Genomic DNA, 15036 nt, shown 5'->3' with positions numbered 1-15036 from the left:
CAGGGGAGTTCCATGGACTCGTGGTCTCCATGATGTTTCCTTTGCGCAGCTGCTCCTCTGTGAACTCCTCAGGTGCCTTTAATTTTTGTTTATGGAGCGGCCACTGTTCTACCCATACTGGTATATCAATCTTCCAATTCAGTTTTTGGGTAGAGCGCTCTTCAGTGGCCACTGCCACACAAACCTGGGGGGCTGGTCTTAGGTCAATTCTGGCCCCTCACTGGGCCATGAGGTCTTTCCCCCACAAGGATTCTGCATAATCTGAAACGAATGGACATATTGATGCCAATTGCCCATCCAGTCCCTCAATTTGTACGGTGCTTTTTGATTGCCTAGCCAGTTGAATGTCCCCTGTACCTTGCACGTGACCAGCCACGTTTTGCTGCTCCCAGTATGACGGCCACTCCCGAGAGCAAACGATCATCACATCTGCACCTGAGCGTGAAAGTCCATCTAGGTATCTATGTCCCCCACCCTTCTGCATTCTGCACATAATACAGGGCTTCTCCCTTCCCAGCACCTGAGCCCATGAGACAGTGTGATGAATGTTTCGTTGGAGCAGATGGGTTTGCTCTGGATCCCACATCAGCTCAGGCACTGGTATGGCCTGTGCTATTATCTGGCTTTTTGGGAGGTAGGTGCGGGGGTGGATCCAGTACAGCCCAAGAGAGAATTATTCTGGGTCTGATGTCAGGAGACCCCGAACAATGTTGATTTCTAGAGGTGTGTATTTTGCATCTCCGATGACAATGTACCTATATCAGATCCTGTTCCAAGTACCTTGAGACTCTGGGCACACTGACACGAAGTGGAAGTCGGAATTCTGCAGATGAAGCGGCTCTGTCAGTTGCAACTGGAAAGGTTCAAAATTAGAGTGCACAAAATGGGTCTTTGTTTAGTAGGTGTAAGGCGAGACAAGTCCTGTTGTCATCTTATTGCAAAAGTCCCATACCTTCACAGTGATTTCTCATGGACAGCTCCTCACAGCACTGACTCCTGCACAGCACAGCTGACAAACTCCAACTCTCTCCTCACCCAGCTAACCCACTCTTTTGTAGCACTCGTCTTCTTATTGGACACAGCTGTGACCTATTAAGAGCAGGCCTGTTCCTAATCTTTGGTGTTTAGTACAGCTGCAACTCCTCAGGTGTGAGACTGCCTTCTGCACTATCTTTATTTTCTTACATTCTGTCCCTCCACAAAGTCAGGTGAAGTTGTGGTCACAGGTAGGCTCTACTTCTTAACATTTTCTCCACTACTCTCCCCCTGTGAAGTGAACAAGCCCACCTCAGTTTTGTCATGGTGCAGGGAGGGACTGTGCTCTTCAGTTAGCTTTTTTGTTGGGCCTCCACAGGAGCCTTCTGCCCCCTTTTAAGGTCTAAAAATTGTTGCCTCAGTGGGCAGTCAGGCATCCAACGTCCCTTGTTCCCACACAGGTGGCACGGCTTGTCTGGGTCTGTGGGTTTCCTGGAAGGTTTTGGGATGCAAGGCTGATGTGCGGCTGGTGTTGGAGCTGAACCAGCAGCAGAGTTGACAGCGGTGATCCTCCAAGGCGGCCAAATCTTCTTGTCATGTTCCTCCAGGGCAGTGACTTCACAAGCACACACTTCTAACACGTGCTGCAGAGTCAGAGCAGGATCCAGGGGCAGACTCAGGAGATTGCAGCTTTGCATTTTGCATTATCATTGGCTAGTGCCAATTTCTTGAGGATGTTCAGCCATGCATCCTCACTCTGCACCTGCAGCTCAATTGCTCTGCAGAGTTTCTCAACAAAGGTTAGAAAAGATTCGGTTGGTGTTTATGTAATTTTGGTGTGGCTACAAACTGGTGCCTTGGGTCGCAAGGTGATTAAAACTTTCTCTGTTTGGCATTTTCCCTCAGTACCTCCATAGGAATTGCCAGTGCCTGCTTGGCACCATCTTCCCGTTCCTCCTCCCCACAAAGATGATCTATGGAGATGTCATCACCATTGACATCAGAGGCTGTGCAAGGGTTGTCCCATAATCATGGGAGAATTCCCCTCAGTTCTTTTTTCCATGCTGCTTCCCACATTAGGAACTCTGTAGGGGAGAGCAGGTGTGAAAATAATTAAGTTGGCTGGGGTGATCTCTGATGCTGGTAACGTCGCCCTCAGGAGACCCCGAAGTATTCACTCTCCTGAGAAAACATCTTTTTGGGCTTTACACAACTCCTTAGTGGTGTGGCAAGGGAATGGGGTCCACTAGGCCTGCATTCTCCTTTCCCTCTCCAGATTTTTCGTAATTTCCCCAACACCACAGAAACTAACATCTTTACAACAGATTTCTGGGACTTGGCGGGGGTAAACCTTTACAATCTAACTACTAAAAGAACCTCTGTGGCGTCCTGCACGTTCCCTGTTGCAGTGTATTTTTTCTTAAAGGGTTTGTTCCTTTCATCCTATATTGTTAGTTCATTCCTAAGTTGCATCCTCCTCCTCAACTGTCAATCTTGTCCAGACCCTGCCCTCTGCTCCCAAATGTTCCCTGTCAGTCCCTCCTTGTGCCAACCCCCTGCTTGGGACCACCCCTTTGGAAACCTCCTAATCCTTGAGGCTCCATTTGTTTATTTGACCTCATTCCCTTCTCCTGTGACTCCCCATTGGCTTAAGGATTGTAAACCCTGCCTGTTTCTCCTCCCCATCCCTTCCCCTATTGGTTAAGAATTGTACCCTCCCTCTGAGATGTGCCCCATATGTAAGTTGATGTACCCCTTTGCTCAGTGTCTTTTGTCCCTAGAGCCTTCAGAGAATAATTTTTTTGGAACATACACAAAATATCCCTCCCTCATCTTCGCCTCTCCCCTCGATGCCTCGTGATCAGTGCCGTGGAGCAGTTCCTCTAAGCTGCATTCCCATGGGTTTTGAGGAACAGTGTTGTAGTGTGTTTTTTCTGTGGCATGTTGGCCATCACAGGGCACCCACAGGATTGCTGAGGGATGAAGCCCAGCCAGCAGGGGTTCAGGAGGGTTGGGTCATGTCTGACCAAGCTGGTCTCCTTCCATGAGCAGGTGACCCTGCTGGTGCGTGCAGGAAAGGCTGTGGATGTGTCTGTCCAGGCTCCAGCAAGGCCTTTGGCGCTGTGTCCCAGAGCTCCCTCCTGGAAAAGCTGCAGCCAGGGCTGGGACAGGAGCACTCTGTGCTGGATGGCCCAGAGGGTGGTGGGGATGGTGCTGCACCCAGCTGGGGCCAGGCACCAGGGCTGTCCCTCAGGGCTCTGGGCTCTGGTCAGTGTTTGCACTGACCCCATGGATGAGGGCATTGAGGCTTTCATCAGTAAATCTGCAGAGACTCTGAGCTGGGAGCTGTGTCCATCTGCTGGAGGGTAGCAGGGCTCTGCAGGGAGGCCTGGAACAGTTGGATGGATGGGCACAGTCCATGAGATGAAGTTTAATAACTCCAAGTGCCCAGTCCTGCATTTTGGGCCCAATAACCCCTGCAGTGCTCCGGGCTGGGGACGGTGTGGCTGGACAGTGCCCAGGCACAAAGGGACCTGGGGGCACTGAGGGACAGCAGGCTGGACATGAGCCAGCAGTGTGCCCTGGTGGCCAATGGCTCCTGGCCTGGATCAGGAATGGTGTGGCCAGCAGGAGCAGCGAGGGCACTGTGCCCCTGTACTGGCCCTGGGGAGGGCACACCTCGAGTGCTGGGCCCAGCTCTGGGCCCTCGGCTTGGGAAGAACCTTGGGATGCTGCAGCATGTCCAGAGGATTCTGCCCCTGTACTGGCCCTGCTGAGGGCACACCTCGAGTGCTGTGTCAGCTCTGGGGCCCTCAATTTAGGATAATTTAGTTGATAAGGTGGTGTTAGGTCGCATCTTGGGACTTGATGATCTCCAAGGTCTTTCCCAACCTGATTGATTCCGTGAATGTCCCAACCCTTTTTTTCCTTATGTGGAATCATGCAGACTCTTTATGGAGAATACTACTTTATGACCAATGATCATTTGCCCTATGTAGTTAAACAGGATCAGTCTTTGTAACTTTTTCATTAATAAGGTGGCCATTTAAATGTAAAACAAGTGAATTACTTAGGATTAAGACTGAGCTCCATTTCAACAGCAGTGAAGGACATTTCTGAGATTTGCACAGAAAGGCCTGGAAAGTAGAACTGTACTTTTACAATACTGGATTGTAGCTTTTTAAATCTGAAACATTAGACATCTATGATGAATTTTTCTGGGTTTGTACTACAATCAGTACTAGTAATTTATTTTCTTCCAGTTATTAAACTGTTCTTATTTCAATCCATGGAGTTTCATTTCCTCTGTTCCTCCCTGCTACCCACATGGCACCCAGCTGCCAGCTGAGAGCAACCATGAGAGCAAAAATGACATTTTGTACATTGCCTGTGCTATTTCAAGGTCTCCTGAAGGCAAATGAAAAACAAAGTAAAAAAAAAAAAATCAAAGCACTTCTTATCTTTCATTAGAAACTTTATTGTATTAACCTACAGGGATGTGAAGTGAAATATATGGTAGTGAAAGGGAGAATGATGAACATCAGTCATCTTTGGAAAATATATATGTTTTCACAACAAAACACTTTTTTTTTTGTTACAACTAAGAAAAAAAAAAGCCAGGCATACTTGATAGGTTTTCTTTAAAAATATAATACAGTTCAATCATAGCAAAGTGAAGTCTTGTGGGCTAAAAAACTGCAAAGTTATGTTCAGTGCTCTAGCACTAGGATGAGAGTATCAAATGACAAGGTTTTCTCTACATACACTCATTTGCTTTCAGTGATTTCAGATACTGTATATACAATCTTTAATATGAAGCATTTTTTGTCAAAACTAGCTCTGTGATCTTCAGTCTGGACTCTGGAGCTTCGGTGTAAGAATTACGATTTGGACACATATTGGATAAAAAATTGTTGTTAGTGTACTTGAAAATCCAATATATTTAGAGTAACACATTCCTTGCTTTTGATTTTATCCTAACTGCACTTCACTATGAACTTGCAGATTGTCTCAGCAGAAAGTGTGAGCACAATGAAATCTTTCTTCCTGTAATCTGCATGTGCATCTCCAATTAAAGTTAATGGAAGTTCTCTGGGTAGATCAAGATAAGGACAGATTTTATGTGTAACAGTGTGTTGTGATTAAAATCTTGGACATAGCAGAAAGCTGTGGGGTTTGTTATGCTTCTAAGTGGCCTGAATTAATAATGCCTACAGTATTTAAAGCCTAAAGTTTATATTCACTACTTAAATCAGCTATTTATTAACTTGGTGCAGCTTTTTATTGAAATGGTGACATGTTGCTAGGGGAGAGCCACCTCCATTTTCAATGCCACATTTTGTCCCTATTGCAGTGTGAACACATAGAGGCAAGGCATCCCTTCCCATTCCTGTCTGTGGTGAAGTGAAGCCCATTCTCTGAGTGCTGGCTAAATTTAAAAAACATCCCGACATTTATTCAGCTCTTCTCTTTTCCATGTTTAAAGAATTGTTTATGTGATGAAGATAATTTACCTAGTGGTCTTCGAAAATAGAAAGAAGTTTTTGTGAACTCCCAGTTGTTAAACGCAGCATTTTCTATTCATGGCTTTAGAGAAGAAAGGTTTTATTTTAAAGTCTGTTTCACACAATACAAAAAAAAAATGTATATATCAGTAGCTCTACATTTTATCTAGATGCATACAAACCCAATCAATACTTCGTCTTAGACAGGGATTAAATGGCAAGGAGCCTTAGAAATCTCCTAGCTAATACCTGTACTTTCAAAATCCAAAGGTAATGGAATTCTTTATTCCAAGGATGTACCAGAAATGCCCAGGGAACTGCAGAATAGCCAGGATCCTTCTCCCCATCCATCAGTGACACAGCAACCCTCAGGACCAGGTGCTGCAGAGGCACTGCCAGGTCACGTTAAATGCTGGCACCTCACTCTTAGCTTCCTAAAAATAACTTTTCACTGAGAGAGGATATCTCATCTATAACAACCATGTAATCTTCAGGTTGATGCGTTGGGGGAAAATTCTGTCCAATGGATGGATCCCTTGGTGAATTTGATTTCCACCAAATTGTGCAGCTCGTAAGAGATTATTTTGGAAGGACTGAAAGCCTCTTTTGGGAAAAAGGGGCTGTTTTGGGAAGATGATCTCCAGCCACATGATCAATAGAATAAGCTAAATTTTAAGGAGGAATTGGTTTTTACTTTATTTCTGTGTTTTTGTTGTCATTCTCAACAAAACACCTTCATTTTCTTCCCCCAAATTAATGAATCAGTCTGAACTGTTAGGTATTTTTTAATCACCCTGATTGACATCACTGTGAATTCTTACTTGGATACTCTTGCTCTGCCCAGAGGTCCCTTGAACCGGACAAACAAAAGGCCAGTTGGCAAAAATGCAAAAGAAATGGACACACACACACACTAGAATATTTTTTCAGTTACAAGCTAGCTCACTAAAAACACAGACACACAGCGTAAAAATGGAGAGAGAAGTTAATGAAGGTGAGGGGGGGTACATGTGTCACATTATTAGCAATGCAAAAGACCAGCTTAAGCATGTGTTTCCCTACGTCAACTATAAAAAAAGAAAAGGTGCCTTTTTAGCAAGTATGCACAGAGTTTGCCTAGTTATTTTGAAGAAGAAAAAAGTCAGAACACTTGACTATCTTTATCCTATATTACAGTAATTATTACTACCTTTTTATAAAATGTAAACCCTTCCTTGCAGTTAAGATTTACAGAAGTCATCACCTTTGTCCACTCCTTACGTAATCAGTCCGTGGTGACAAAAATAAACTGATTCAATTTACATCTTTTTTGAAGTAATAACTGATATGTTTTGGATTATTAGTTTGTGTGTGGCAGAAACAGTGGTCAGAACTGCAACGTATGAAGCTGAACTGGAGCAAAATACTTGTTGAAGACTGGTGCTGGGTCTACAGTACTAAGAGATCTTGAAGCATCATATAAATATTGATGTATGCAATCATTTATCTCCAGAACTATTCAAGCCAAGTACATCCACCACCTGCAATGGAGACAGCAAAGCCTGATGGTGGATTTCCCAAACAACTGCAACACTGTGCTTCCTTATCCCCATCAGATCTTGTTTCTTGTAATATGTCTTGACTAAAGATAAGAATGGAAGGTAAAATTTGGCAAGGCAGTTTTCCTTCTACGAGTGAGTAACTGGTGAATCAGATCACCTGTACAAAGTGGTATTTGGTAAATTGCACTGTCCTGGGAGTATTACTACTCAGGAACATGACAGACATGAAGCCTATATTTGAAGTTGCTAAAATGTGATGTTATCAATACTAATCTGCAAACTACTATTTTTTTAAGCCAGTATATTACAGTATAAATGTGTTGCATACCTGTTTCTATAAAATTTACTGCCATGAAAAAAAAAAAAAAACAAAACAAGAAGAAGAATCAGGATCCCCAGAGTGTGGCATTTGTCCATCTGTCACTTGTATACACAATACAGACCTCGTGCTGAGATTCTGCTCAAGGTACAGCAATTATCTGCAGGACAGGTCAGGAGCTCAGAGCGATGGTAAACGAGAGCGGAGGGAGCGCGGCCGCGCCGCTCTGCCCCTCGCGAGTCCCAGGGCTGCAGCATCAGCTCCCTGCGGGGTCATTTGCTGCTGAGCCCCTCTGTGGAGGGTGTGGGGCTCTCTCTCACGGGGAGCAGGTCGTAGTGGCAGGGAATGTGGCTGTTTTTTGGGAGGTCGTAGGGATCCTGGCCGAGGCGCCCGCCGCCGCTGCCGAACGCGCCCTGGACAACGCTCACCGTGGGCTCTGTGAGGAGAGACAGCATGCACTCAAATCCAGGGAAAACAGTCATGCTTTATTTCAGTTTCTGCTTCAGCAGGAAGATTCCTGATCCTGCTGAGTCCTGAAATGCACCTGTAGAAGCACAGGTTGGTGTTTTTGCTTCACACTTGCAGCAGGGCCCTGCCATGAGTGTCTTTACTGACAGACAAGACAGCATCTCTTTTTATGTGTCTCCAATTTCAACAAATTTTAAAAAACCAAACAAAAGAACAACTTGAATTTGAGGGTTTCAGTCAAGACTTTGTAACAGTCCTTAAAAGCAGAATGGGTCTGTTGATGGATTTCAGTGCTCTCTAATTGCATGCAGAAAAGGAAAACACATCCCGTGACCCTGGACACAATTTATTACAGCCCAGGGATGATCAGGATAGTACCACTCCACAGGACCCCAAAGATCTCTGTAACTAAAGAAATATGGCAACTGGGTATGGCCCATATTAGTGGAATACTACGTTTGGGGGCGAAGATGCCATTTTATTCTCATCAAGAGAAGGAAACAGAACTTCTACCCTCCCATGGATAACTTCAGTCTAACCTAGACCTGAATTACATTGCAGTCAAATGCTAAACTTTTCTTATGCTGTTGGTTAAAGGAAAGCTTTCACACCAGGGCAATTCAGAGGTACCTGTAGGTGACAGAACAGATCTGAAGGTACTTCAAACCCTGTTTGTGTGAATTATACTAAATCAGTAAAAACACTTTCATTACAGCTTTTGGGCAGAACATGGAATCGGAACGCGTAATTTTGTTTTCCCGGTGGTTTCCATGTGTTTTGATGAAACTGAAGCAAAGATTAAAAAGCCCTGTGCTCTTTTTTGCTGCCCCCCAGCTCCCAGAGGTGGATGTTGTACCTACCAACTTCGTACACGTTCTTGCTGGCCGTGGCAGAGCCGGCGATCTCGGCGTAGGGGGAGTCGCGGCGCGCCGGGGACTTCATTTCCACATAGCCACATTCTGAACTCTTTGGCACCAGAGCTGGTGGGTCTTTGATGGTAGCATAGGGGTTCTCAGAGCTGCTCAGTGAGCAGTTACTTAGGTTGTACTCCGAGTTCTTCACCAGGTCTGCAAAAAGAGAAGCATGTTACTGTCTCGAGCGTGCTGCGTGCTATGGACGTGGCTACCAAAAAAAAAAAAATAAGGGTTTTGTTTCATGCTGAGTTCTAAAAAGTCACTCAGAAGTGAATATTTAAATGCAAACCAGTTGTAACACCTCAAAATTATTTGCAACAATCAATGAAAGCATCTCAGCTGCTATGCTCTTTAATGGACTTCCTCTTGCCACCAGTAAATTACTGTTGCAAAATCCAAGCATCTTCAGTTCTGGTTTAAATAGTGCCTAGCATTATACAGGGACAATTATACGGATAGGCTGAAGAATCAATTTTTAACAAGCACTTCAGAACACTTCCTGCCCCTCTAGGTGCTGAAGTCAGGACACTTAAAATCTGAGACTGTTCCCAAGAGCAGTCTCTGGGTGAACAGCAAATGGCATGATTGATATCTAGGGATGGCTTGGGTGATGCAAAGGTTGGGTATCTGAGTACACAAAAAGAATAACCAGCTTCTTCTAAGTTTCTGTAAGGCACATACAGGAAAACTGGCAAGGAAACAACAGGTGGCTTGTGACGTCAGGATTAGACTGAAGGATGAATAACTGAATAATTTCAGAGATATATTTGCTGGTGCTGGGAAGTGATTTTGTGGTGTTTGTGTTACTTTGTTCTCTGTGTTGGTTTGTGATGTAATATGTTATTTAACATGACACTTCTTAGCTCATTGCTGACTCCATATCCGACATGACACTGAGCTGGTGGACCTGTCAATGGATGAGTGCTCATGATTTTGTGGCTCATTTGAACTGGGCTTTCTGTAATCACAGAAGTGTAGAATTGTTTAGGTTGTAAAAGACCTTTCAGATCATTGAGTCCAACCGTTTATGAAACACTGCCAAATCCATCACTTAACCACATTCCTAAGTGCCAGACTAGGGTGGTACAATGGAAAGTCTTGTGAGAAAACTGGATAATTCAGAACATCAAAATACCAGATCACCACTACCCTAAATTTTGGAAGCTTTTAATGCTGATATCCTTTCCAGGGGCCTGCAGTGGATGTGGTGAAGGTTTGTGGTCATGCAGACCAAGGCCAGCTGCAGTTGGAATTGCCTTTTAAATCCTTTCACCAGAGGCAGCATGTGTTCTGCAGTCTAGAATTGAGCTCTCTTGTGACTCAAGAATGACAGAAACCATTTGGTTTATGCGACACACAGGGGACTTAAAATGGCTTGGGTTTGTGGTTTTGCTGGTTTAAAGAAAAATAAAAATCCAATAACCTCCCTTCAAAAAAAGATAACCCACACCAGCAAAGAAACCAATCATGCATTGATTCAGTGCCTAGGAAAAATTTAGTTCCAGAATGATTTTTTATGTTTTCTTCACCTATAAACCAAAGGGAATTTGGAAGAATAAAAGGCATGTCTATGTACTTTCATCTAAATACATCAGAAAACAACCTCACCTTTCAGGGACTTCCCCACATATCCCCTATCAAGTCCAAAAGCACCTGAGGAGAAAATGATACAAAAAAAAAAAGGGTAGTTTTAAAACCAAAGAAAACAGAAGTGATTAGACAACAGCTTGTAAATGTTTAGGAATTGCCTTGGGACTCATTTCTGCCCTAGCTGAATAATTCTCTCACAAGGGCTGTGGAACTGCCCAGGATGGGGGCACAGAAACACTTGTATCATTTGCATCCACATTTTCCAACAGGAACAGGGGAGGTGGGTCATGAGGGACCATTAAATTATCTCAAGTTTGAACTCACATAACACCAGTTACTCACTCTTGAACAATCCCATTAAATGCTGTTGGACTAAAGCTTTTTTTGCCTTTTTTTTTTTTCTTTTGATCTGGATAAACCCTACCTACCAGAAAGGCATCCCACCTTGACCTGAAAATCTCAGGGCACGCAGAGCTTGCTCCAGTTGTTATTTCTCTGCTTCCAAATGCAATCACTCCCAAATCCGGGTCAGCCTGTCCCAGCCCCAGTGGCCTGAACACCTTGCACCTGAACCTACAGCTCTGCAATTGCCTGTTACTCACTGATTTCCCTCAATAAAAGTAAACAGCAGAGCACAACTGCTGTCTGCAGAGACCTGGCACTTTCCTGGTTACTGATCTATTCAAATAGCTTTCACTGATATTGTGGAGAGCTCATTTTTAATTAGGCTGTATTGTGGTACTATGCTAGAAGCATTATAAAAGCCTAAAATGGTTTTATCCATGCACTATTTAAACAAAATTAGTAGTTTTCAAGAGTTAAGTGGTATTATTTTAAGGAGACCTGCACATAATTAATTTTATTCCTACCCCATCTTTATTTACTAGATCTCATGTCAGCTGTGCTGTTGTTTTCACAAATTTACTGCTCAGGTCACCAGCCTCGAGTTACCCAAGTATTTCTATTTTATTTTCTAGGAAACAGACACAATATCAGCATTCATCCAGTCCTCTGGAACCTCCCTGTTGCTCAAGATGGGCCCCTGCCTTGGGTTAACCGCAGCAAGTGTCTCTCAGGAGCATTTAGTGCAAGTTCAAATGCTCTAAGAAAATATAAAGCTGAATGTTGAGCATTATGACTGAAATCCTTTCCTGAAAAAAAAAAAAAAAACCAACAAAAAACCAAAACCAAATCCCAAACCAAACACAACAGATCTGAGCCTGAACTGTGGTTTGACCAAGGTTGGGGAAGAGCAGGGAAAAACAAACCAAAACCAGTGCTGCATACTGTTGTTCTGAATCCCAGGATCTGATATATGTAAGTACCAAAAATGAAAGTAATTAAATTTTCTGAATTATAATGCCATTAAAAGTCCTCTTTAAGGCTTTCACTAGGCAGTGCAGTCCAGCCTTTTTGGAATGCATGAGAGTGGAAAAGGGTGACAAGCAGGATACAGCAACTCTCACCTTTTCTTGGGAATTTCTCTCCTTAAAGACAATGCTCTTTTAGCAAACAGGACGCATGGCTGGGAAGATCTACTATTTACATCTGTAGTGGCTCAGGTTATGCAAAAATACTTTTTAAGCCATTGATTGCATCTTGTGGTGATTTTAAAAAAATAATATATGCAACCTTTCATTTATTTGATAGGAATTTGTAATTTTGTCCAAGCAAACTCCCATTGTTCCATGAAACTAGTGAATAAGCAAATCTTTAAAAAAAAATGAGATATTGTACATGCCATGTCTGCACTGGGCATCAAAAACTGTTCCACCATTCCTCACAAGGGGTCACTTGTTAATCTCTTCCTGCCTTAAGGGATGCATCCCACATCCAGTGAATAACATCCCCATTCTCCTCCTTTCTTTTTTTTTTAATTTTTATTTTTACCAAGCTCATTGAGGTAGCCGCCATGTTTCCAGTCTGCTGGCAGGGTTCCCGTGTAGTCCATGACAGCACTTCGTTTTCCAGGCTCCATGTTTTTCAGGTTCACAAACAGCTGGCTGGTTTTTGCCTATTCCAAAGAAAGAGAGGCAATAAAACTGAAACTGAAGGGGAGATGCTGAATTTCCAGGTGGTGATCAGGAAGAGCAAAAACAAGCCAAATAGGAGAGATTAGGGAACGATGTAAAATAAACTAAAGACTGCCAGAAGTTTCCACGTTTTCCTGCTTTACCTTTGCCAAGGTCAGTCTCTCCATGTTGGTGACATGAGGTGGGCTGGAGCACTGGGTCAGAGTGTGGTAACTGGGGTTGGAGAAGTAGTGGCTGTTGACATTTCCACCATTGGTATGGGGGATGGTTTCTGGAAATAAAAAGAAAGGAAAATGAACAAAAACACAGAATTTCTTCCTTAAGGTAAATTTTTGAGAGAGAGTGCTGCACTGATTTTCGAATCTGACCTAGAGATTCCTAAAAAACCCCCAACAAACACAAACCTAAGTATTTTTTATTCATTCCAAGAAATGAGAGAAGCAGGGCAGTGAGTGACAAGTCATGTCCTCACTTTTAGCAAGGAGCATTCTAGTGTAGCCTGCTAACTCAACCCCTCTTCTCTGCTGTGGATCCTTGCTCAGTTTTTCTTTTCTAGCCATCATTGTAGTCACTCGTACCATCAAGTCTGCATCAATATTTTCTGGTGCTCCAAGAACACCAGGACCTTTGCTATCTGCTTTTCCTTAACTCAGATGAGTCTTCCTTCTGCCTTCTTCAGCCTTCCTTGACAGCGGTGTTGAGAAGGCACAATGGCCTCAGGTTTCATGCACCCACTGAATCCCAACTCACAGGCACTACAGTAGGTCAAAAACTCTTGTTTGTTCCACTGCTCCTTCCCTTAGTCAGTTTCAAACCTTTTGCTGTCTATTTCTCTGCAGAATCTTGCTACAGATAGCATGAAATCCTGATTTTCTACACTCTTCCTCTATTCAAGCTCTTGGCATTGAATTTAAAGTCCCTTGTAGAAACCAGATTTTGCCACATTCCAACTGTATATATATGTATAAAAGCAGGCTCAGAGGATAGAAATGTCCATGTTTAATGCAGAAAAAAATTTTGAGGGTGTAAATTGTTGCACAGGAAGGCGAAGTAAATGGTCACTTTTCTTTAGAGTTAAGATATTTTTCCAGGGTGTGCCACCTTCATGATCTCAAAAAGCAGAAATATGTGAATTCAAGCCCTGTTAGGGGCAGATCTGAGCACAAAGACAAGAGGTGGAGGGGGGAAAAAGAGAAAAGCATTCTAAACACGCCATACCTGAAATGGTGTAGTCTGCATTGATGACCCTCATGGCAGGGGTGTAGGTGACAGTGGGCATGTGTGTCTCCTTCCCTTTCTGCTTCTGCCTGTAAATGATGAACAGCACCAGCAGGAAGAGCACCACCAGGACAAGGATGATGATGCCAGCTATGGCTCCTATCTGGTAGGAGTCAGCAGGGAGGGCAGTGCTGGTACGGCTCAGGCTGTTCAGGTTCCCCACTATAATTACACCAGCTGGAACAGAGGAAGCAATGAAAATAAATGCCATGAACCCAGAGGGGCCACGTGTCGGGAGCAGGAGACGAAATTTCACTTCTAAATATAACTGTATTTAGTAGGGCCAGAGTAGAACTCTGTCAGGAACCAATCCTAAATTTAAGGAATCTTAGAATCTTCAAACTTAGAATCTTCACAGAAAAGAAAAACACTCAGAATTTTCACTCAGAAAAGAGATGTTTTCATGAATTTGAAAAAGTAACAACGTTCTTTGGGCAAAAGAACAGGGCAGGTAAAACCCATGCTCCATCAGCACCTTTGAGAAGCACTGCCTTGCAATTTCATGCAAATCCACACTCCACTTACTTTGCTACAGTTTTAATTATCTCTCATCTAATTTAAAGCTTCAAAAAGTTACATCAATTAACACTGCAGAATGGGCTACACAAAAAACTCCACCTGTCAGATTTATTTAATGAACGACACAGAGATGGCGTTCACTAGCTGAGGCCAGTTTCCGTGTGAAAAGATGCCAATAAATGTGATTATGTCTGGGCTTACCTTGATCACACCTGGCCCCTTTCCAGCCCGGGCTGCAGTAGCAGGTGCCTGTGATGTGGTCACAGGTGGAGTTGTTGAGGCAGTCGCAGATCTGGCGGCATCCGTACCCGTACGTGCCCTGGGGACACTCTGCACACGACAAAAAGCAACAAAAACCTCATTAAAGTTTGGAGTTCCAGGTCTGCAGCAGCACAGGAGCCCAGCCCCACACGCTCCTGTCCCTGGGCAGCAGGTGGCAATGTGTCACCAGCATCAGATCTCTCCTGGAGCTGCTCCCACGAGGAGCATCCTCCTCGGGGGGCAGGAGGGAGAGAAGCTGTGCTCGGATGGGTGTCCATGCTTCACCTGCAATGCCACCGAGGCAGTGCAGCAAGGAAACAAGGGGAAAAAAAAAAAGGCAAAAAAAGATAAATTCTTAGAAATTAGAAGGCAGTGAAGAAATGGGCAAGGTGTGAATAAAGAGCCAGAAGACTCAGATCCCAGCGCCTGAAAAATCTCATTGTCATACAGGTGGAGCCAGACACCTGGATGGTGTTCTGTGGTGTGACAGGTGTGCTGGTGTAAAACAGCAAAAGGAAAGGACCCTAACAGTGAGTACAAAATGCACCACACATTTACGGAGAAATACAGCTGCTGCCCATTGCATGCTCTGATACTGCAATGTATACACTGAGAAACTACCAACAGGAGAAA

The 15036-nt window shown here is 43.8% G+C and overlaps 1 protein-coding gene across 2 annotated transcripts in view; it reads right to left on the bottom strand.

Moving 5' to 3' along the window:
- Positions 1 to 4435: 4435 nt before the first annotated feature.
- MEGF10 (multiple EGF like domains 10) overlaps positions 4436 to 15036 on the bottom strand; it is an 88326-nt gene continuing 77725 nt past the window's right edge. For both annotated transcript variants that reach the window (XM_063179961.1, XM_063179960.1), the window contains exons 19-25: positions 14344 to 14472; positions 13564 to 13800; positions 12489 to 12616; positions 12203 to 12326; positions 10331 to 10375; positions 8669 to 8875; positions 4436 to 7776 (exon numbers count right to left, since the gene is read on the bottom strand). In XM_063179961.1, coding sequence (XP_063036031.1) covers positions 7613 to 7776; positions 8669 to 8875; positions 10331 to 10375; positions 12203 to 12326; positions 12489 to 12616; positions 13564 to 13800; positions 14344 to 14472 — 1034 coding nt within the window. In that variant the 3' untranslated portion in view covers positions 4436 to 7612. The remainder of the gene's footprint in view (positions 7777 to 8668; positions 8876 to 10330; positions 10376 to 12202; positions 12327 to 12488; positions 12617 to 13563; positions 13801 to 14343; positions 14473 to 15036) is intronic.

Source organism: Melospiza melodia, chromosome Z, assembly GCF_035770615.1.
Source record: "Melospiza melodia melodia isolate bMelMel2 chromosome Z, bMelMel2.pri, whole genome shotgun sequence".
In the NCBI taxonomy this organism is placed as follows: Eukaryota; Metazoa; Chordata; class Aves; order Passeriformes; family Passerellidae; genus Melospiza; species Melospiza melodia.
This window is presented reverse-complemented; position numbering and strand designations above follow the sequence as displayed.